This window comes from Cupressus sempervirens, chromosome 6 (genome assembly GCF_028749045.1).
Source record: "Cupressus sempervirens isolate cs-2001-9-10 chromosome 6, ASM2874904v1, whole genome shotgun sequence".
Classification (NCBI taxonomy): Eukaryota; Viridiplantae; Streptophyta; class Pinopsida; order Cupressales; family Cupressaceae; genus Cupressus; species Cupressus sempervirens.
The window spans coordinates 515,338,792-515,364,091 of record NC_143123.1 but is presented as its reverse complement, the minus strand read 5'-3'; the positions used below and the strand labels follow the sequence as shown (position 1 = coordinate 515,364,091).

At 37.4% G+C, this 25,300-nt stretch overlaps 1 protein-coding gene across 1 annotated transcript in view; it reads right to left on the bottom strand.

Moving 5' to 3' along the window:
• The window catches only part of LOC149553284 (uncharacterized), a 38,972-nt gene extending 18,143 nt beyond the window's left edge, over nt 1-20,829 (bottom strand). The window contains exon 1 of the mRNA XM_089788757.1: nt 20,627-20,829. Within this exon, the coding sequence (XP_089644883.1) occupies nt 20,627-20,804 (178 nt within the window). The 5' untranslated portion in view covers nt 20,805-20,829. The remainder of the gene's footprint in view (nt 1-20,626) is intronic.
• Nucleotides 20,830-25,300: the final 4,471 nt, after the last annotated feature.

Below are 25,300 nucleotides of genomic sequence, written 5' to 3'. Positions count from 1 at the left end.
GCCGCGCATGTAATTTGTGGGGCCACTTTGCCCGTGACTGTATAATGGCAAACATATCGAAATTATTATGTAGGTGGTGCAGACCCGGAAATCATGAAGATGCTAAGTGCCCAAAGTCGGGAGTTAATTTGATCATCGTCAGGACAGACGAAGAGGAGGTTTTGGCCATCACACAGAAGCAAGCGAAAGTGTACCCTAACCTGACGGAAGAAAAAAAGAGACTGGAGGAAGCGTGGGCAGAGATTCAAAAGGCAACGTAGGCAGAGAAAGCACATCTGAAGGACAGTACTGGTACCTCCGCACGAAATTGCACAGAACAGAACATCGTACAGCAAATATTACAAATCGAGGTACCCGTCAAAATAAATGATCTACTGCTCACTATGCCCCAACTCCGTACAGCACTCACGAACATTGCTCCAACTGCTAAGTTACCAGCAGAACAAGGGAGAAAGGTGTCACAAGTGCAGAAGACCCGATGCTGCTAGCTCTCTCATCCGGATGGCATCCGGCAATCATCGAAATGGGAATTCTCGGGACTGTTTTGACGGACACGATTGTGGACGGAGGGTCCGATGTCAATGTGTTACCAGAGGATACTTGGAAAAGGTTGGGACAGCTGACATTGTGGCCACCTACATTCCAGCTGCTAACGGCCGACCAACACGGAATCAAACCATTGGGAATCCTGACAACACAACCAGTGATGATTGGAACACAACCATTCCTACTTGATTTTGTTGTGATCCCACTGAAAAGGAAAGGGTATGATGCCATTATGGGCTAGGGGTGGCTGATACAAACCAGAGTTAAACACGACTGGAAGAAAAACACTTTATCGCTTGAGAGCAAAGGGGGGAAATTCGTCATTGATTTACACACCCAAATGGTGGGGGAAGAAGCTCTATCATCAGATTCTAAAGAAGAAGATGAAGGGAGGCAGTGTATGGAACCAAATCAGGAGGGAGTCCTGCGGTTGGAAGGAGGATGAACAGACGACAATTTGGATTTTGTAAACGATCTTTACCACTGGTAGATAGAGGACTATGAACTCTTTCCGAGCTGTAATATGTTAAGGGTGGACGAAGGTGAGAAAAAAGAGGAAAATGAATGTTTGAAGGAATACAGAGAAGCAAAAGAAGGAAAGGCAGTTACGGCTGAAGTTGAGGGGAAGAACATATAGTACGAACCAAAAAAAAAAAAAGATCCCACCGTACGACTGCGCAGAAAGAAAATGTTACATCGAACCACGAATATAACAGAAAGGTGCCGGCAGCATGGAAGAGACATCATACAGTCTGCACAGGAAACAAGGAGGAAGGTTTTAATAAAAGTTGCAGCAGTACAGAGTGAAGGTTCTAAAATCAAAAATACAGTTATGGACAGCAAGGAGTGGCACTTGACAGAATTCGTGGTACCGAGTGTCGAGAACAAATTGGGCAATATGGAAAACCTGAGGGAGGGATCGTGTAACTTGAATAAACTAGATGAGCGACGATTGCAGGCACAATGGGCCACGAAGGTTACACAAAATAGGCATAAGGCATGGTACTACAAGCACTTGAAGTTGAACAGGTTTCAATCGAGACAACTAGTGCTAGTATAATGGGCGCAACGAGATCAGACCAGGTAGATTTAAAATAAAGTGGGTCGGGCCATATAAAATCCCCGAAGTGGGCGATAACAGAGCGATAAAATTATGGATGCTCGATGGGAAGGAAGTAGCCGATGCATTGAATGGGTTGAATGTCTACCATGGAAGAAATAATGCACCTCCGTGGACGAACAACTGAGAAAAGAATGACTGTAAATACTGTATATATGTAAATACTGCACATATGCAAGATAAGTAAAGGTAGATAAAAGAGAGAGTCGAACATCAAAAAAAAGACAAAAAGCACCACCATACGGCATTTTAGTCACCACCGTACAGCCTGCACTTGCAATAAGACCGTACGGCATTTGTTGCATCACCAATACTTGTTTGGAGGCTAAGCAGACACCGTACAAACACAGAAGGGAGTACGAAGATTGCTAGTGATCACCATATGGCAAGAGCATTGTACCGCCATACAGCGTTCCCAATTCATCGTACAACAGGAAGGTGGGTCACCGTACGGCTTGAAGGTGTCACCGTACGACATGCAATTGTATCACCATGTGGCATCAGAATGTATCACCGTATGGCGGGAGAGCATATCACCTTGAGGCTTATACCGTACGGCCTGTGGAGTGACAGCATAACATCAGTTGTACGGCATTTTATAGCAAGTGAATGCATTCCTTTCACTCCATACAGTTACAACTTTTGTGATAAAGGTAGATATGTATCAATGAAGGTATCAAGTACGGCAGCTTCAAAAGGAAACTTGGCAATAACTTTCGCTCTCTGTAACGCCTAGGTTTTTAACTTGATGATTTGAAGACTAGAGCGCAGCACAAGAGTCTTGCAGAATGGGGGAGGACAATTTATGGATGCTTCGAGTTGGAACTTACAAGGGTGACAGGAGGTTTTCAAAAAAGAAAAAAGGAAAAAATGACGACAGATTGAAACACTTTGGAATGAGTAACGCATGATGCCGAAGGGAAGGGAAAGACACAAAAAGGTAGTAAAACACAAGCCATTGCTAGAAAGAGCATGGAATCGGAAGAAAATCACAAAAATGGTGTTTTTTGTGGCTTCGAAAGTGCTAATTTGGTCTTTGCAAGAGGCGATGCCCCATAGAACCCTAGTCGATGCGATTATCAGTCGTGGGAAGTGTGACCAGTTGATGAGACCTAGAGTTGTTGCAAGCATAGTGTGCCAAAGGTGGAGAGATCACAAAGCGAAGCAAGTCCCTGGCAGAGTTGGTGCTAATAGAGAGAAGACGGGCAAGGGCTGGGCAGGAAGCTCGGGAGATGACCGAGAAGGCTCGAGAGGAGATGGCCGATCGACTTGCCACCCAGCAGATTGCATGGGAAGCAGAGCGAACAGCCTTGTTAGCGCAACTCAAGGGAAGTGCACGAGGGAGGCAGCAGGCAGAATAGCAATTAGTAGTAGCGGAACAGCAATTGGCAGCAGCACTACAGGAGGACTCAACAAAGAAGGCTCATGATCAGAAAGAAGTTGAGTGCCAGGAGGTCACCTTGATGCTGAAAAAATTAGTGGAGAACTCTCAGATCAGAGCTGATTTGAAGGTCCAGACGGAACAAGTGTATCAGCTTCAATGCAGCCGATCTACACAGTGTGAGACACAACTTTTCGGTTCATGATGTCTATGTTGTTTTTATGAATAAATGTAATTAGTTGTTTTGAGTTTTGTTGTGTTTTCGTCCAAAAACGACTTTTCTTTTTGGGGGGGATGATGTCGTCAATAAACATTGTATAGCCGACAAGGTGTGTGCAGGATGTATGTTGTTGGTATCGGGGAGGTTCTTATTCTTATAGCGAACATGTTGTATGTGGCCGACGGACCCCTTTGGGAAGGTTCCTCGAGATGTATATATACACCCCCCGGGTAATCATTGTATTCATCATCAGAAGTATAATGTAATGTCTTTGGCATATGCGAATAATACAAGGAGTTTTACTGTTCTGTTCTATTGTCTGTATGCATTGATCTCTTTACCCAGTACGGTAAACACCACGTGGACCAACTTTTCAAGCAAGCCAACCCACCCTGATGTAATGTGAACATTCTGACGTGCCATCCCATTTAAATGCCTTCTCAAATTGATCAGGAGCAGCAAGTGGGACTACTTCCCTCCTCTATTGTCAAGGGAGCTTTCCCTTTACTTAACGTACAAGAAAAATACTAGTGATGAACATGCAGGAATATTTAAATAACTACAGATACTGTCTAAAAAATATATTACTCAGCAAATGCAATCATAGAAGCAAAATTATATCACTCGGATAGAAAAGAAAGTGAAAGTTGTTCGCCCAGCTGAAGGAATGCGTGTTAGTCAGGTTTAATCCACATTAGAGTGCCTCATCTTAGAGGTGAAGGCCCTACTAGAGAGAGAGAGAGAGAGAGAGAGAGAGAGAGAGGGCCGACTAGCTCAAGGAATAACACCATCAAACATGCAATGCTCCAACTATAACATTAGCCATAGATAATTGAATTGATGCATAGCAATATTGAATCTGGATGGCAAGATGGACTGGCAAGTGCCAAATGTGAATGGATCTATTTCATCAACCAGCAATGCACTATAGTCCTGTAGAAATTAACCAGAGAATGTAAAATATTGCATTTATAGAAAAATAGACCTCCCTCGTACCTCAAAATGCTGCAAGACATTTTCATTCTTATTGAAGAGAAAGTATTTTTCTTTACAAGTGTGGAAGCTCTCAGTGGCCCTCATCTTGTTGACTGCAAAATGATCCTTTAAAATGACAAGGAACTTCTGAATTAAAGCACCTTGGTTAGTTATAAATTATAACCAACTTATAACCACCTAGGAAAAGTTGAAACCTAAAGTGACTTAGTCGCTCAAGTTGCTTTGAAAAATACTAAGTGGAACCATATGACATGAAACTAAAAGCTTGTGTCAGGTCCATGAGCTCAACAAAAAATACAACACAATCTTAATTCATTCTTCATCAAGCTCAACAACAGAATCCTTCTTGAAGATGATGTGTTGCTTGCACAACACTCCCATTTACTAACAGTTTTGCCTATGGAGGTCAGATCAAGTGCCCAGAGCTCTTTTGAATGAAGGCCTTGCTGATGGGTGAGAAGAACAGTCAGCAGCCTCTTCATTTCCACTTCTTCCTGTTGTGTGGTTTTCACACCATCGCCACATTGCAAATGGGGAGCCCCTCTTTTGGCTAGTAGGCTCGGGTAGTAAGGTATTTTTGCAAGATTCACATTTGCATCAGCAGCTCCATGAGGAATATGTTCTACAATTATTTGATGATATAGCGAAATATTATAAAGCCTAGGAAGGACACTTGAGGCACTTGGATATATATCGAGTTTTGGAACATTTTTGCTTCTCTAAGAAATCCAAGAGTGTTTGGGTTTATAGAGATTTTGTACTTGGACCATGTCATTAGTGAGAAGAACAGTCATTAATGATTTTGAATACAATCTCCCCTTCAGAATTTTTGCAAGATTCACATCTGCATCAGCAGCTCCATGAGAAGGTTTTGGTTTCACATGACAATCTCTAGCATAGTGGCCAAACTTATCACATCTGAAGCACTGAATGCGAGCAAGACTTCTTTTCCTTTTTTTGAAGTCGGGAGAGGAATCAAGGCCTTTCTCTCTGAACCTTTTAAAATTACTTTTCTTCCCTTTTTCTTTGGACGTATGAGCAGCAAGTACATGATCATCTTCAGAGAAGGATTTTCGATTAATACCTCTTGCTTCCAGCCTAAATTCTTCTTGAATACAATCTCCCCTAAAGTGATCAAACTTAAGAAGCTCACCTCTACCACTGATGCCTTGAATGAATAATTCTCACAAGTGAGGAAGCCCATCCATAGCAATCATAACCAGATCTTTATCACTAAAAGATTCAGCTATGGCAGCAAGTTGATCTTTTACTTTTGTAATTTTCATGAAGTAAGAAACCATCGATTCTCCTTTAGACATCTTAACATGTGGCAAATGACTTCTCAGGGCAAGAGCCTTGCTGGTGTTATTGATTTCATATACCTCCTTCAAGGTATCAAACATCTCTTTAGCTGATTCTAATTTGGAGATAACCGGAATCAAATTATCTTTCACAGAATCTATCATGATCTTTCTGGCCAAAACTTTGTTTTTCTTCTACCGAAATGAGCAGCCTTATCAGAAGGTTCAAAAACAACAGAGTTAACATAATCCAGTAAATCATTTTCTTCAAGAGCAACTAGAATTTTGGGTTTCCAAGATGCGAAGTTTGAGGAGCCTTCCAATCTATGCTCAACTTTAAGTCGGTTCACCATCTTTAAATACTAAGAGACTTAAATATATAAGGATGGAGCAAACTGCTTCAAATCAGATCTTCAGCAGCCTGGCTTTGAAACCATGTTAGATTTGAACCAGATTAAGAAAGATAACAACACTAAATCACATAGAGAACCTTTTTATCCTGGGAAAAACCCTCCTCTCCGAGGGAAAAAACCCAACCCCACAAAAATGATACCTTTACTAAAATAAAGAAGAGTCTTCAAAGTCTTCCACAATTTCAGAATCAACTTAAATGACTTATGTCAAATACAAACTCCCACTGAGATATACAAGATAAAAATCTCTTCTGAGCTTAAATGAAATATGCTGACAAAGACTGAACAACAAAAACCAGAAGATTGATCTGCTACATGCAATAACTCCACAATCTAAAACACAATATGGCAACCTGCACGATTACTTACAAAATAACAATATAGATGCAAGAGACTTAGAAACAGCACAATCTCCTTTAGGCAAGCCAAGACTTCTCTCATAAAAAAGAGAGTATGAGATATGTTGATATGCAAAAGATGGCAACACTCAGAATAGTCACATGATGCAACGTTGAGTGAAGCAAAGTTCTTCAGATATCTAAATGCACAGTAATGAACCAAAACTCCTGAATCGAGCACACTCTTAGATAATCATATGCAATGGTAAGAATGAAACTATAAACATCAACCACTGAAAAGCATGAGCACGCTGATGAAATCAACACTTCTGATAACACGAACACTCTTAAGGCACTAACTCACTGAATGCACGAACACCCCAATAATATCTAATGCCGCCGCAAAAGATTTCATATGTTCTCAATGATACGAACGGTCCTTGGGAAGAACGAATGTCGTAACTGAAAACCTTGGGCACATGAATGCAAGAGGAGGAAGACAGTTACATTGGAGCAGCTGAATAATCATAACCAATATCTTTGAAAGAACATGCGATGCCAAGAATGATCGATTCCAGCAAACAAGTCCACGTGGAAAACCAAATAGGCAGTCTGTGTGAGGACGCAAACAATAAGAAGGAATAACCAATAAGATGACGTAGATGAGAAACATCATAACTGCCAAGAGATAACCAATATCTAACAGTTATCTTCGGCAGAGCACAACCAAAAATACTTGAAGCTTATATATTGGTGACTTCACATAATGATGCAGCAAGTACAAACAGAAAGATCTCTCTTGAAGCTACACCAGATTTTCAATAAAAGAAACTTCTCACCTATGTCAAGGGGTACAAGTTGACCAATATAAGATGGCTTGGATATTTTGGTAATTTAATTGGACCAACTTATGCACTACTGACATGGTCCAAGTACAAAATCTCTATAAACCCAAACACTCTTGGATTTCTTAGAGAAGCAAAAATGTTCCAAAACTCCAAGATATATATCCAAGTGCCTCAAGTGTCCTTCCTAGGCTTTATAATATTTTACTATATTATCGAATAATTGTAGAAAATATTCCTCAACTAACCACTAAATACTAATTCATGGTTGACTAAATAGTGGTCAGAGCATTTGTCAAACTATATGTCATTACCAAGAATCCATAGTGTACAAAATGGCACCAAAAATGTCATTGTGTTCATGTCCTTATAGTAATTGTACACAAGTCTGATAGTAATCTAATCTCAAGTCAGTCTTTGAAAAGTAGATTGTTCCATGCAATTCATCAGTAATCTCTTCAATCCTAGGAGTAGAACATTCTTGATGGTCTTCTTATTGAAGGCTTTGCAATCTATGGCTCTACATACCATCCTCAATGTGGCATCCATTTTCTTCACAAGTACCATATATGATGCAAAAGAATTAAGCCTAATGTGACCAATCTCCAATATGTCTTTTATAGAGCCTTTTCTAATTTCCTTTAGCTATCTGCTAGTGGCAGTATGAAGTAATTGAGACAAGCTTTGAACCTAATTCCAATTATATAACAATTGAAATATCCTTTATCCAACAAAAAACTATATTTATCCAAAATGGTCCAAAATTAACATGGTAATATTAAATATTATAATGTTTCTATCATGATCATCTTACTTTAAGTGTTTAGGTAGTTTCTATTTTGTTAGTTTGCTTCTGTTTTAGAAACTCTTTGTTTGTAATTTCTATATTTAAGGAGATTGAATCTCCACTATTTAATATTGAAATATCAAACTATCATGGTATCAGAGCATGTTTAGGTCTAATTCCATCATGGGAGAACCATGGTTATGTGGCTTGAATGTTGCTTGCATGTACTTTTTCTAAGTTGCATGTTGCTTGCATGTGCTTTCTATGAGTTGTTTGCCAACATGTGGTTTATATAAGTTGCATGTTGCTTGCACGTGCAATTTTCCACACGAAGTGCTTTCATGTTTATTGCATGATGAAGCTTGGCCATTTTTGGGGGTAGTTTACCATGCCAAGTTTGGTATTTTTTTGCCTGAAGGTTTGTATGATGGGTTGTTTTGTGGTCTCTTGGATTTTCTAATTTTTTTCCTTAAAAAATTAGTAGGCAGGTTTTAATAATTTTTACCCTTTTCTGTCGCATTTTAATAATTTTGTCCTCAAAAATGATATTGTGGATTTTCATGATTTCTTCCTTAAAAGATTCTGGATGAGTTTTCATAATTCTCTCCATTTAAAAATTTGGAAATTGTTTTGTAAAAACGTTTTACTGATTTATTTGGTTAATATTAACAAAGCCCGAGAGGTCAATATATATAAAAGAATAAACGATGTCTCCTTAGGAAACAATCGTTAAAAGATTCTGGATGGGTTTTCATAATTCTTTCCCTTTAAAAACTTGGAAAATTGTTTCGTAAAATGTTTTACTGATTTTCCCCAAAAACAAAGCTTCGTAATTCTAATCCCTATCTTGGATTTTTTTTATCTACTTTAATCCGCAAAATGTGTGGTTTTGATTGACTTTTCTCCTCAAAATTCATGTCAGGTTTTTCTTATCCTTAAAATTATTTTCTTTTATTTTGCAAAAATATGAGTGGTGTTGTCCCAAGGTTTTTTTTTTCTGAAAAAAATATTGGGGGCTTTAGGCATTTTTTCCACAAAAATGTGGTTTCTTGCAATTGTACTAGATCACATCTATGGCTGCTAGGGCAACAGTCTACACAAGGGTTTGCCAAGTTGTAAGAATTGTGGTTATTTTGGTCATGTCTAGAAGTCTTGTAGATTCAAGGAGGGTCTCAACAATAGGCCCATATGAAGCGAAAATAATGAATGTGTTATAATACAAAGATCATAAATTATCTATATATACAAGTATACACAAGAATGTTTCTATAACGAATAAAGAGAGAGAAATAGAAACATTCTGAAGAGAGAAAGCGAGAGTTTCCATATTGAATAGAGAGAGAATGTGGAAACATAGAAGAAGAGTGACCATTAGAAATAGAAGAAAATCTATGAAAGAGAGAAACAAAATTAAAGAGATTTACTCTAATACTCTCCCTTAATGGTCAATCCAACTTCAAAACAAAAAAATTGCAAGAGAATCTTCAAAAGGCGTAAAAGGTAGAGTCAGGTTGATCAGTGAGCTCTGAATGTTCTATAATATTAGTATGTGGTAACATTTGTAATACCCCTAAATTGGAACATTGGCATTCTGAACCAATTCCGGTGCATTTATCTTACAACATCAATTTCTTGATCAAGTAAGTCCATTGTACTAGGCATTTCTGACTCTCATTGGCTTTACTTGACCTAAGTGTCAAATGCAAAAAAACCCTGATCTGTATTAATCACATTCTTTGTTTAATTCCTACATATCGATCTAAATTGGCTAAATTAACCTTCTAATCGAATTAATCTAATTACAAGTCCTAGCACTTCAATTAAATTAAATTCACCCCCTTTAGCTAATACACATGAAAATGTACTTAAATATATTGATTTAATTAAATATCCTCATCATAATTGTTGAAACTAATTATTTAATTAATTAGAATATTAGATTATGAGGTCATATTTGAATGGATCAATATTCTTTCCTAATTCATCTCTCATGAAAATGGAATTAAATTTATTGACTTAATTAAACATTCTCATCATAATTGTTGGAACTAATTATTTAATTAATTAGAATATTAGATTATGAGGACATATTTTAATGAATATTCCTCCCTAATTCATCTCATTCAACTCCATCAAAAATGGAAGACTCAATCTCTCCTCCAATCTGAATCGTACATCCGATTTAATCTTGATTGTTGATTGGATCCAAGATTCTATAAAGAGACCCTCGGCCTCTCATTTGGAGAGGATGCAAGTGAAGAGTATCGAACTGTTGTTGGATTAAGCACTCAAGCATTTTGCATTCACATCTCCATTGCTTTTACATGCTTATCATATAGATTACAATGAATTCATTTAAATTGATTTGCTTATCATTGTTCTTAGATTAATTTGAATATCACCTAGATTAATTTGTTTATCATTGTTCTTAGATTAATTTGAATATCATCTAGATTAATTCATATCTTTGCATACAAATTCTCAAAAACATAGATTAATCTTGCATTTGCATTCATTCAAATCTTTCATACTAATTGGTCTGGTTATTGCACTCTCGATTTTGAGAGCACATAGTAAAACCCTGTCTAGTTAGAAGGCAACAAATCGCCTTGTGCAGACATGTCGAATGAATAATCTCATGTTCATTTTGGGATGTTCTTGACAAACAGTGATCATGTTGAAGTGTGTAGTTGAATTAGAGGCCCATATTTAACACTCACATTTAACAATGGTAGGACAAGTCTCGGTACCCAAAACAAGTGCTTCAAGGTGATGGTACTCGAATATCATCATCATTCTTTGCTTCCAGGTGTTGTAGTGTTTTTCATTGAATCGTTAACTATCTTCCACAAGAAGATTGGTGAGAGATGCCATGACACATTTTTTATGCAAAAAAATGTGAATATCTAAAAAGGCACAAACTTCAAGGTAGATTGACAAAAGAGTAAAGACCCAAAAAATGAAAGGAATCTAGAAGAAAGCACAAAAACGTAGAAAGAATCTAAAATTAGATTACGAGTCTGCTGGCTCAAAAATTGAGGTGTGAAAAATAATGCACAGAAAAAATGGTGACCAACCCAATTGAGATCTGGAAAAACCCAATTCAAATGTGCAATTAATATAAAATTTTAGCTTGATCTTAAGGGTAGAAAGCGTAGCCGCAAGTGCAAGAACCAGAGGCATTCATGAAAGCTCAAATATTTGCAAAAAAATAGATTCACAAAATATATATATATATATATACACACAATAACCCTAGACAGGTTTTAGAAAATATCCTTGCAAACAAATTTTTTGAACACCCAGGCAAAGGATGTTGAAAATCTTGGGTCTAGAAAATATGAAGAAATTAAAGTTTTCAAAACCTATTTCAAAAAATAAATCAAAAAATTTCAATCATGAAATTATTATTTTTCGATAAAATAGCCCGAAACCATATTATGGTAAAATAATGAATGTGTTATTAAATAGAGATCATAAATGATCTATATATACCAGCATACACAAGAATGTTTCTATAACAAACAAAACAAGAGAAATAGAAACATTCTAGAGAGAGAAAGAGAAAGTTTCCATATTGAACAGAGAGAGAATATGAAAACATAGAGGAAGAGCGACCAATAGAAATAGATGTAAATCTACATAAGAGAGAAGCAAAATTAGAGAGGTTTTACTCTAATAGCCCATGTTGTAGAGTGTCTAATGAGAAGGGGTAGCTTTCTACGCAATTGTGACCAAAAAACCTACAGATTGTCTTCTGCAGGGTAGCTAGAACGATGACCATTAAGGGAGGGTATTAAATATATAATGTTTCTATAATAGTCATCTTAGTTTAGTTGTTTCGGTAGTTTTTATTTTGTTAGTTCATTTATGTTTTAGAAACTCTTTGTTTGTAATTTCTCTATTTAAGAGAGTTTGAATCTTCATTGTGTAATATTGAGATATCAAACTATCAAGTTTTATAATAGGTAAGAAAGATGCTTACCCAAAGATGAAGAGTTATGCATATGCCTTTCGTTGCAAAGTAACTAACTACCCATGCAATATGTCCCTAGCAAAAGTTCCTCTACATACTCTTAGGTGTGATCACTTGTGCCAACACATTATGAATGCCTCCAAGCATCATATGTTTCCTTTGAGATTTGAACTTTGATTCCATGGCCTAACAATTTTGTAAACATACTTCAAAAGGAATGCAACTACTATAATCCTAATGTTTCTCATAATCCACCACAAAGCAATCATCATACACCTTATAATCAAGGAAGAGTAATTTGACTTGAATTATCTTAGTATAAAAAAACGGTGCACCCATCTAAAACAATGATATTAAACCCAATTGAAAATTTAACCTTCATCAATGAAGTTGTGGGGTAGCCCTAACATCGAAAAGCACCATAATCCATTGCTCGAATAACTCCACACAAACCCTAAATGGGTATCATAGTGCTTCCAAAATAGTAGCAAAAGTGTCTCTCGTAGAGTTTGGATCTTCTTCTACCACTTTACTAGATTTATGCCTGGTGATTTCTCAACTATAGCTCAATACAGATTTGATTTTTGAATATAACTATCTTCATCAAACACTACCTCACTATAGTGAACTCAGCCCTTGTTCAAGCGTCTATGACCAGACTCCCATCACTTTGTACAAAAGAAGCACAAGTTATTCCTTCATAGCTCAATTTTGGCACTATCATCAATCTTCTTTGAGTAAATCGTAGTGGTGTACCATTATGAGGATTTGAATTGAACCCCATTCACCGAAATTTCTCTTTTGAACTCTAAAAGTGGGCAATTTTTGGCTACAATGGAAGGTTGCTCATTAACACAAATGGCTCAGGTTTTAATGTTTAAAAAGTTTCTTGGCCAAACATGACACAGGCAAAAGGATGAATAACTAGGGCCAAAGGCTCACCCAGCTATCCAAACCACCCTACAAGAGTTAACACAACGGAAGCAAACACAAAGAATAGCAACTAGAGGAGGAGGAAGAGTGAAATACTTTTATTGATTCATCAAAATATCTTCGTACATGCCCAGCTGTAAGGCCTTCTGGGTTACGGCCAATTGCAAATGCATTCACATTCAAAGATCCAACTGCAAATTCGCAATTTCAGTTCTGCTCTCTAATCTTCTTCCCAAAAACTTCTTTTAACTCTAAGCCTAAACACTCTATATATACTTGCCAAAGTGGCTTACAGATTATTCTAGAACATTACATAAGAGGAAGGCCGACCCAACAACGGTCTAGACGAATCCCAAGAAAATATCTTAACATAAATGTCGCAAACAAAATAAATCCCACAAGTCGGCTCGCAAAAATCACGTCCAAATGCTGACACTCGGCATACACTATGTAACTCGGTGAATAAAGAGTCACTTGGCGTACATTGGGTAACTCGGCGAATAAAGAGTCACTTGGCGTACACTGGGTAACTCGACGAATGAAGAGTCACATGGCGTACACTGGGTAACTCGACGAATGAAGAGTCACTTGGGGTACACTGGGTAACTCAGCGAATGAAAGGTCACTTGGGGTACACTGGGTAACTCAGCGAATGAAGAGTCACTTGGCGTACACTGGGTAACTCGGCAAATGAAGAGTCACTTGGCGTACACCGGGTAACTTGGCCAATGAAGAGTCACTTGGCATTTACTGGGTAACTCCGCTAATGAAGAGTCACTTGGCATACACTGGGTAACTAGACAAATGAAGAGTCACTTGGCGTACACTGTGGCTACAGTAACTCGGCATCCACATGCAGAATGAACAAAAATGAGAAGGATAACAAGGCAACCCAGGATGCTCCTGCATTAGACAACCAGGGTTGAAAGAAATGATTCTCCTGAATCATTGAGACGTCACAATCTAAGCAAAATCCAACTTAGATTGAGAAATCCATGAAGCATCTTCAATAGGCCTATTCTTCCACTTTACCAAATATTCATGGTAATTTTTTCCTCTTGTGCTCCTGCCAACTCTCTGATCGAATATCTGTTCAACTTCTTCAATCTACTTGTTAGGATAATCTTTTAATACAACAACTTCATCATCTGACTCATGATACTTATACCAATCAACAATATTGAATATAGTAGATATATCCATGTCATCAGGTAACTCAACTTCGTACGCATTACCACCATCAAACTTCTTCAAAATCTTACAAAGTCCAAATTTCTTCATCTTCAACTTACTGTATGTTCCAACTGGGAATCTTCCTTTCTTTAGATGAACCATCACCTCATCACCAACTTGAAAATCATGGTGTCTTCTAGACTGATCAGCATTCTCCTTATACTTTTGATTACTTTGTTCCAACTTCAACTTCACTTCCTTATGCAAAGATTCCATAAGATCAGCAAATTCTTCTCTTGCAGCGCTTTTCTTTCCTTCACCAGCAACATCTCTCAAATTTGATATACCTCTAGGATGCATTCCGGTAACAATCTTAAAAGGAGTCTTCCCTGTACTCCTATTCACAGAATTATTATATACAAATTCAGCTTGTGTCAATACCATCTCCCAGTTACTTGGCTTATTCCCAACTAAACATCTCAGCAAATTTCCCAAGCTTCTATTCACAACCTCTGTCTGTGGATGGAATGTAGAACTGAACTTCAACTCAGTACCCATCTTCTTCCACAAAGTCTTTCAAAAATAACCAACAAGCTTACTGTCTTTGTCTGAAATAATACTTCTTGGTAATCCATGCAATCTCACAATCTCTTTAAAGAAAAGTTTAGCAACATGCTCAGCATCTGATGTTTTCTTACATAGTATGAAATGAGCCATCTTAGAAAATCTATCCACTACAACAAATATAGAATCATACCCCTTCACTGTCTTAGGCAATCCAAGAACAAAATCCATACTGATGTCAGTCCAAGATTTCTCAGGAACAATAATAGGTGTATACAAACCAGTATTTTGACTCACTCCCTTTGCAACTTGACAAACTCAACAACTCTTTACAAATTTCTGAACATCCTTATACATTTGTGGCCAATAATACTTCTCTTTCAGCAAACTCAATGTCTTATCAATTCCAAAATGTCCAGCTAATCCACCACTATGCTTTTCCTTAATCAGATTCAACCTCATAGGACTTTTAGGAATACACAACTGAATACCTTTGAACAACATACCTTCTTGAATGAAATATTCATCATACTTACTTATGTAGTCTGTCAGATTTGGTACTCTACACTCTCTCCACGCCTCAGAAAAATCAGGATCAGCATCATACAATTCTTTCATTTCATCAAAACCAAGAACTTCAACCTTCACTTCAGTCAACAAAGAACGTCTTCTACTCAATGCATCAGCAACTCTGTTAGTAACTCCACTCTTATGCTTGATCACAAATGTAAAACTCTGCAAGTACTCAACCCACTTCATATGTCTTTGATTCAATTTATGTTGACTTCCCAAGTATTGTAAAGTTTTATGATCAATATACAACACAAACTCTTTAGGAATCAAATAATGTCTCCACTTCTTTAAGGCTTGAACAATAACATAAAACTCTTGATCATACATAGAATATTTTCTTTTAGCATCATTCAACTTTTCACTAAAGAAAGCAACGGGTTTACCTTCTTGACTTAATACAGCTCCTATTGCATTACCACTTGCATCACATTCAACTTGAAATACTTTGTTGAAATCAGGCAAAGCCAATACAGGTAATTCAACAACCTTTTGTTTCAAACTCTCAAAATTCTTATCAGCTCCATGTGTCCACTTGAATTCATTTTTATCTCCCCTCATTGTTTCAATCATAGCATTACAAACAACACTAAAATTCTTTATAAACTTTTTGTAAAAACTAGCCAAACCATGAAATGATCTTACCTCACCCACATTCTCAGATGTAGGCCATTCCAAAATTGCTTTAACCTTCTCAAGATCCATCTTCAATCCATCAGTTGAAATCACAGAGCCCAAATACACAATCTCCTCTTGCATAAAAGAACAATTTTTCAGATTAGCCAACAACTTTTCCTCTTTCAACCTCTACAATACTTGTCTAATATGCTTAAGATGTTCTTCCTTAGTCTTGTTGAATATCAGAATATCATCCAAATAAACAATAACAAACTTACCCAAGAATTTTTTCAGAACTTCATTCATCAACCTCATGAAAGTACTAGTGCATTAGTCAAACCAAAAGGCATAACCAACCATTCATACAAACCATCTTTTCTCTTGAAAGCAGTCTTCCATTCATCACCTTCTCTAATTCTGATCTGATGATAGCCAATCATCAAATCAATCTTGGTAAAATACTTTGCTCCACTCAAACAATCCATTATGTCATCCATCCTTGGCATAGGAAACCTATATTTCACTGTGATTTTGTTAATAGCTCTGGAATCAGTACACATTCTCCATTCTTTTTAGGTGTTAATACAGCAGGTACAACACATGGACTCAAGCTTTCTCTGATCAAACCTTTCTGCAACAACTCATGCACTTGTCTGTTAAGTTCTTCATTCTCTGCAGGTGTCAATCTATATGGTGCTTTGTTTGGCAAACTAGCTCCAAGGATCAGATCCATACAATGACTTATACTTCTTACTGGAGGTAAACCATCAAGAGTATCATTAGCAATAATTTCTTTATACTCATTCGGTAATTTCTACTAGCACTCGGCTATCACTATCTGCTATCACTCGGTCATTACTAGCTTCTACTGCTCGGTCATTACTACCAACACTCGGTCCTCTAGGAACTATGGCAAAATAGACTTGATTCTTTTTCATTTCCTTTTCAAATTGTTTACCATTAACCATGCAAATTTTTACAGCAGTACAATTAACCTCATCTGGACTTTCAATCAAAGGCAGCAATATTTGTTTCTTCCCATTTACCCAAAGAGTATACCGATTCAATCTTCCATCATGTACAACATATCTATCGTATTGCCAAGGTCTACCCAACAAAATGTGACAACAATCCATGGGCATAATATCACACAAAACTTCGTCAAAGTAATGTCCAATTTTGAACTTCACAAGGCATTGCTCACTTATCAATATCTTATGCTCATCTTTGATCCATGAAACATGATAAGGTTTGGGATGTTTCAGCCTCTGCAACTACAACTTGGTAACTAGCTCTTCTGATGCCAAATTTGTAGAACATCCACTGTCAATAATCACCTTATAGCATTTTCCAGCCATCTTACATCTAGTCTTGAAAAGACTTCTCCTTAAAACAAGTTCCTCGTCACTTCCCTTATTACATAAGGTTCTTCTCACCATCAGATTTTCTCCAGCCTCAGGTCCACTTGGTGAACCCTCATCATCTTCTTGAATCACAGCATTTCTGTTACCTTGCCTACTTTCAAAAGATCTACATTCAAAAGATCTATGTCCCTCTTTACCAAATCTAAAACAATTACCATGGAATCCACCTCGAGAATAGGAATTACCTCTTCCTCGATAAGAATTAGTGCCTCCTCGGTAAGAATTACCACTTTTCCATTCGGTCTTGCCTTTGTCATCATTCTTCCATTCAAATTTGCCTTTATCCTGCATAGAATTGTCAGATCTGCCACTTTCTCCATAAGATCTACCTCTGCCTCTCTAGAATCTACCACGTCTACCTCTTTGTCTTTGTTCATGCTTCATTGTCAAGATCTCCTCAGCGTTCAAGGCACATTGATATGCTTCTTCTACACTTTCCAACTTCACATAACTTATTTCATCCTAAATTCCAGATCTCAATCCATTAATGTACCTTGCAATTTTCTCAACATCATCATCCACATGTCCAGATCTAATGTCCAATCTATAGAATTCCTCAATATATTCTTTCACAGTCATGTTCTTTTCTTTCAAATTTTGCATCTTTCTCAACAAGCTAACTTGGTAATCAGCAGGAAAGAATTTGTTCTTTACCTTATTCACCATCTTTGACCAAGTTTTGATCTTCTCCTTTCCTCTCCTTTCTCTATCAGTTTGCAAGTGCTCCCACCATAGTGATGCATGACCTTTCAACCTAGTGACTACAATCTTCACCTTTCTATTATCAAGAGTGTTTTCATACTCAGAGAACTTCTCCATATCAGAGATCCAATCCAACACAGCATTGGTATCTAGTTTTCTATTATAAGGAACAAATTCTACAGCAGGCTTTGAATTTGCCCTAGATAATATTTGCAACAATCTTTCCTCATCTTGATCTTCTTCAGGTTCTGGATTATGGTTTGGTGTTGCTACTTCATCATCACTTACATCATCAAGATGTGCTCCTCTCCTCTGAGCTATCTCCACAGCATCTAATCTGGCTGTAATTTGTCTTAACTGATCCAATATAGCATTATCAACATTATTTCCTCTACCACGAACCATCTTTACAAATCAGGTTCTTGCAAGATCGTAATCGTTTGCAAGTTATAGGTCAATCCACAAATCTGCCACCCTACAACCAAATCCCAAATCAAGGTTCTACATGATCCAATCTCCACGAGGACAAACCTCAAGCTCTGATACAAACTGACGCAGGCAAAAGGATGAATAACTAGGGCCAAAGGCTCACCCAACTATCCAAACCACCCTGCAAGAGTTAACACAATGGAAGCAAACACAAAAAACAGCAACCAAAGGAGGAGGAAGAGTGAAAACTTTTATTGATTCATCAAAATATCTTCATACATGCCCAGCTGTAAGGCCTTCTAGGTTACGGCCAATTACAAATACATTCACATTCAAAGATCCAACTGCAAATTCGCACTTCTAATTCTGCTCTCTAATCTTCTTCCCAAAAACTTCTTTAACTCTAAGCCTAAACACTCTATATATACTTGCCAAAATGGCTTACAGATTATTCTAGAACATTACATAAGAGGAAGGCGGACCCAACAATGGTCTGGACGCATCCCAAGAAAATATCTTGACATAAATGTCGCGAACAAAATAAATCCCGCAAGTCGGCTCACAGAAATCACGTCCAAATGCTGACACTCAGCATACACTGGGTAACTCGATGAATGAAGAGTCACTTGGCGTACACTAGGTAACTCGGCAAATGAAGAGTCACTTGGCATACACTGGGTAACTCGACGAATGAAGAGTCAATTGGCATACACTAGGTAACTCGAAGAATGAAGAGTCACTTGGCGTACACTGGGTAACTTGGCGAATGAAGAGTCACTTGGCGTACACTGGGGCTACAATAACTCGGCATCCACATGCAGAATGAACAAAAATGAGAAGGATAATAAGGCAACCCAGGATGCTCCTGCATCAAAACATGGGTCAAAAAGCCTTAACTAAACCCTTGAGTTTCCTCATATTGGTCAAAAGAGGTTGCAAAACCCTTGTGACAAAATGTGAGGTTGATTGGGGCTTTAAAAAGGCCAACTTTCAGCAGTTTTGGACCTTTAGGAAGACGTCTTTTTTTTTGCAGCTAGATTGGCGATTACTGTAGTTGGTATTTCAATTCACTTGTTATGATTTCTTGGTATGTGTCTACCCGAAACCCAACTATGTATTAATTACCAATTGGCTAGCGAGTAGTTGCTAGGAGTCGGTTGTAGATATGTAATGACTCTTTTATTATATTTGGCAACCATTGAGCACTTTAAATATGCCTCTAGTAGTCAGGAAAGGCCGTCTGATTTGGTACACTATCCTCCCTGAACTACAGTTGGATTATACAAGCACTGCCTTTAAATAAAGCATTCATTGATCTTAATCTACAGTTGTCTGGAATGTATTCTTATATTCAATTTATTTTACAAAAATAGTGTTATTAGTTGTCAGTAACAATTATCTTTGTAATTAAAAACAGTTCAGTTGAGTAAGAAATTTAAGGTTCGGAACTAATTACTTGCAGGCAGAGGTCCACAGCAGCGTAAAGTCAGAGATTAAATCCATGTTTATCTCAAACATTTCGGAAGTTGTAAAGGGCATAATGTGATAAATGTCTTAGCTCGGAGTTATGTGAGGGAAGATTCAAAGGAAGCTTAAAGGCTGTTTATACCACAAAGTTGCAAATTTTATTGACCATTTGCCTGTTTCTGTAGGCAAATTCTGTGGTCATGTCTCTATGTCATCCTTGAGAGAACTTGCGACCAGATTTTTAACCTTGGCATGAGCGGTGGAGAATCTGCAGTGTTCTATGGGTGGCAGCAAGGAGGGCTTAATCCCTGCTTTTGACATCTCCAATTTGCGCTGCCCTTTTCGAATCCCCTCACCACATCAAGAGAGTGAACAAAAAGGAAGGCTTGCAGGGCCATTAAGTTTCTGATGAGGACAGCAGGTGTGATTCCAAAGGGATAATGGTGAAGCTATAGAGGTACCAAGCATCTGAGATGTTGTGTTCAAATCTTTTCCTTTCTCAGTTGTAGCCTCTCCAATTTATAGAACATGCATAAATAAACAAATAAAAAGAAAGAGGAATCGCATCTAAGATTTGGGTTTCCCTGGCCTAGAGTTGATTGTATTCACGTCAAGGGCCGAGATAAAAAAAGAGATTTATTTTATCTTTTCTAAAACGGATTTATATGTGAATCGGGGAAATCGTCTCTAGTAGTCATGTTCATGTTTTCACTCACCTAGGTTTTAAGTTTTACTAACATAAAAATGGATTGAATGTTTCAAATTTAAAATTAAATCAAATGAAGAATAACGGCATTTGAACGTAAGCGTGAACGAGAATTACCGATAATTTCGCCAGAGAAGCCTCCATTAACAAGGCTGCTGTCATCCGGAAGAATGGAATGAGAGGGCGCTCGTGGGGGCTCAAAAGACTTGCGGTCGCCAGAGATGAAGGCCAGACGATCTGTTCCCCTCTCCAAGAGTTTCCTGCGGCGAGCCTCTCTTGCACTGTTGCTCTGCATTGTTATTGTGCTCTGCTATTCGTCTGCCTGACAATTTGTCTAATCAGTCAATTTATAGAAAAGGGAAGGGTACGTGTTTTTTTCGTATCCAGATGTCTGAGTGCCCTACTTTATAGGTTGTTCATAGCATCCATGGGATACTCCCTAAATCTCTTGCAGAAAATTCTATATTGAAAAAAATGTTTGAATATTTGTTTTGTATTTTAAAGTTAATTTTGTATTATATTAATAAAAAATGTAATATTTTTAAGATATCTATTGTGATAAATGATAAAAGATTTTCACAATCTATAATATAATATAATATAATGGACATAGTTTAAAGAATCATAATGACATTCAGGGACATTGTTACATTCTTATTATAAAATTAATTTAGTTTAAACCTAGTCAAATAATTTACCCTATTAAGACTAAAGATTAGCTAGAATTCGAATCCTAATTTCCTAAATAGGACATAAGAAAAGTGACCAAGGAATATATCCACCATCCATACTTAGAGATAGGGCTTGAATGTGTTTTTTGTGCTCATTATGCCCCTACCCCTACCCCTACCCCTACTACTATAAGGGTAAGGGACTCCTTTCATAATATTGTCGAGACACATTCTTTCTATACGAAATACCCTACCATATTTCCTCCATCTTGTCCTCCAAACCTTCCTTCCTTAGGGCCCGTTTGGTTGAAGGCATAGGAATGGAGAATAGGGATGCAATATTGGGAATAGGAATGGTTATTCCAATAACAACTATTTTTTGGAATGGGTATAAGCTCGTTTTAGAGGAAAAATGGGAACATGTATTCCTATTCCCTATTCCATTTAATGAACCAAAAGGAGAATAGAAAACGTATTCCAAAATTTTTATTCCTATTCCAATAACCATACGGGCTCTTAATGAATAGGTCAGGGTAATTGGCTATTAATGTTGTTGGTGCCTTGTGGACCATCAAAGCCCCTTGAGAGAGCAAACCTCTCAACTAGTGAACATAACTAAACCTATTATTTCATTCCATTGTGCGAAATATATTCTAGGTAACTTATAGCATATGAAACTTTACCATGTACTCCTATCATATAGAAAGCATGTACTTGTGCTTTAACAAAGGCATGCATGTCTTTCTTTATGTAAGATTTGAATTTGTGTCCTTGCTTTTTGTAAAATTCAAATTTGTGACCTTCCTTTTTGTAAATTAAATTTTGTAACCTTTCTTTCAAGCATAATTATTTTTACCAATAGATGGAGTATATTTCCTAGTATCTTATAGTACCATGTGTATGTTTCTCATTATTTTATTGCACTACTTTCTATAACTTTTTCATCGACAATAAAACCCTCAATCAACAATATCATTCTTTAAAAGGCTTGTAATTTTTATCCAATAATGTTATGTTATACTATCTGCAATTTGTTCATCTATGCAATTACTAAAATCCATAATTGGGCAAAAGGTGTTGGAATAGTGATTCACCCACCCCACACCTACCCCCTTTCCCCCACCCCCTCGATATTCTCTTTTTCTAATAATCGATATTAGAGCACAATTACTCAGTTGAAGTTTAATGGCTTAAGGAAGATCTCAATGGATTCAATAGATTTGCAAAGCAACTATGAAACAACACTTAAGGAATTGGATTAGGCGAATGATGAGAAGGAAAGATTGAAAACTAAGCTCAAAGATCCATAAGATTATATCGAGAAGCTTAAAGATTAGGTAGGTGCTTCAAGAGCTAGGAGAAAAGAGATAGTTGAATGAATCAAGGAACCATATTTGGTTGGAACCATATACCTTACAAACCAATCTTGCTTTGTTCCTTGTGACTTCACCTTTCTCATTCAACTTGTTTTTGAATACCCACTTTGTTCCAATCACATTCTTATCCTTCAAACTTGGTAACAATGTCCATGTCTTGTTCTTCTCTATTTGATCAGTTTCTCCATTCATTGGTTTAATCCAATCTTCATTACCAAGTGCATCTTTGATTGTTCTAGGCTCAAACTCACATAGTAAGCATGTATCATTCTTCAAATTGTTTCTTGTCATGACTCTTGAATCTTTGCCTCTAATGATTTGATCTGGTGTATGGTGTCTTCTCACATATTTTGCTAAGACATGACCAAATCTTCTTTCTCTGCAATATCCCCTCTAAATAACGAAATATAATATTGATCATAATTTATATTCGTAATTGTTTACTAATTAAATGATTAATAAAAGACAAATATATTGATTAGTAAATAAATAACTTTTAATCACAAATCAATATATAACAAATATAAATAATTAAGTGTAAACTATTAGTAATGTGTATTACAAAGGTCAATAGACAAATGGATAAAATTAATAAATCTTATTACTCACTCCTAACCTCAATACACAAAAATTACTTATAAATAATAATAACTATTAAAGTGGACAAAAGGATGCAACCAATTAGCATGGTTACTTATAAGTACCATATTGATCGAAGAAAGAGGGACGCAAAAAAAGTACACGATATTACCATATTATATATAGGGTAAGTGCACAAAGTTGTGGTGCCAAAAGGGGGGTATAAGTGGACACCTTTTTCATGAAATCTGCAAATTTTGAACTTCAACAAGAATTTGAAGATAGTTACGCTCAAAATTTTCAAATATGACAAAAAAAAAAAGTCGTAGTCCTTTGAATCTAGTTTCTAAAATACTAATTTTTTTTCAAAATGGTTTAGTTTTAGGTCCTCGAAAAAGGGGGCCACAAAAAGTGGTACTGTTTATTCCAAAAAAACATAGCACAGTACAAAGTGTGGCCCCCCTAAAATTTTAACTTTTTTTTTGAAATTTTTTAATCGCTCTGGTCAAAAGTTACTTAACACTATGTAGTTTATCCCAGATTTTTTGAGTAATTTTATAATGTCTATTTTTTTTTTAACGAATTTTTCAACTAGACACATCCCAAAAACGTGAAATATCTGTGTGCTCCCCCTAGAAATAATTGAAAACTAATCTAAAATCAATTTTTTTTTTTTTCAAAGTGTGTAGAATGGAGTCTAGTTTCTAAAAAACTAAGTTGTTACAAAATTCGATGAACAAGCTAAAATCTATAGCCCAATTAGTATGTGGTGGTTTTTGACAAAAAAATGAACATACATTCAAAAGAAATTATAGATGAAAGGCTTGAAATAGTTCAAATTAAAAATAAATTATATGGTTAGATAGCTAACACAGAGACCTATAATGCTATGTAACCTGATCTTATCGATACCCAACCACGAGAAATCTTGAAGGGGAGCACAGAAGAAAAAAAAATCATTTTTTGTATGTTTGCTGGAAAACACGTCTCAGGCATGTTCATCAAATCCAAACCTTTGGGTTGAATCTCCAAGGCAAAACCAAGCCTTAGGCTTGGGTTTGATTAAGGTTTAAATAGCACGTGCACCCTATAGCATGTACGCGCTATAGCGTGCACGCATTATTTAAACCTCAGCTCTAAATAGCGCGTGCACGCTATAGGGCGCAAGCACTATAGTGCGCGCGCACTATTAAGATGTAAGTTGCAAAAGAGAACTAGGTGGGGGGGGATAGGGGAATGGCTATGTGTGTGCATGAAAGAGATAGAGAGAAAGTAGGGGATAGGAGAGGGGAGAGAGTACAGGATGGGAGAGAGAAAGTGAGAAAGCATAGGGGTGGCAAAGAGAGTATAGGATGAGAGAGAGAGAGTACGGGTGGCAAAGAGAGGAAGTGTGAGAGAGAGTACGGGTGGAAAAGAGAGAGTGTGGGATGGGGGAAAGAGATTTAAAGTAGGGGATGGGAGAGAGAGGAAGTGTGAGAGAGAGTACAGGTTGGGAGAGAGAGATTAAGAGTAGGGGATGGAGGAGAGAGAGAGTAGGTGATGGGAGACAGAGTGGGAGAGGAAGAACTTGAGAGAGAGGAGGATGGGAGTGCATGTGTGTGAAAGAGAGAGAGTATGGAATGAGAGAGGGGGAAGATAAAGTAGCTCAAGAGAGAGTAGGCGATGGAAGAGAGAGTAGGCGATGGGAGAGGGAGTGGGAGAGGGGAAGACAGGGGGAATAGAAATGTGTGTGTGTGTGTGTGTGTGTGTGTGTGTGTGTGTGTGTGTGTGTGAGAGAGAGAGAGAGAGAGAGAGAGAGGAGGGGATAGGAGAGAGTGTGAAAATTTAAGAGAGACTAGAGGGTAGCAGAGAGAGAGAGAGAGAGTGGAGAGGGAGAGAGTAAGAGTGAGAGTGAGAGAGAGAGTAGGCAGTGGGAGAGGGAGTTGGAGAGGGAGAGCAAGTGAGAGAAAAAGTAGGGGATGGAAGAGGAGAGAGGGGGGATGGGTGTGTGTGTGTCAAAGAGAGAGAGTCAAGAATGAGAGAGGGGAGAGAGCGATAGAGAGAGTAGGCAATGGTAGAGGGATGGGAGAGAGAGGGAGAGAGCGAGAGAGAGAGAGAGAGATAGTAGGCGGTGGGAGAGGGAGTGGGAGGGAGAGAGAGGTGGAATGGAAGCATTTAAGAGAGAT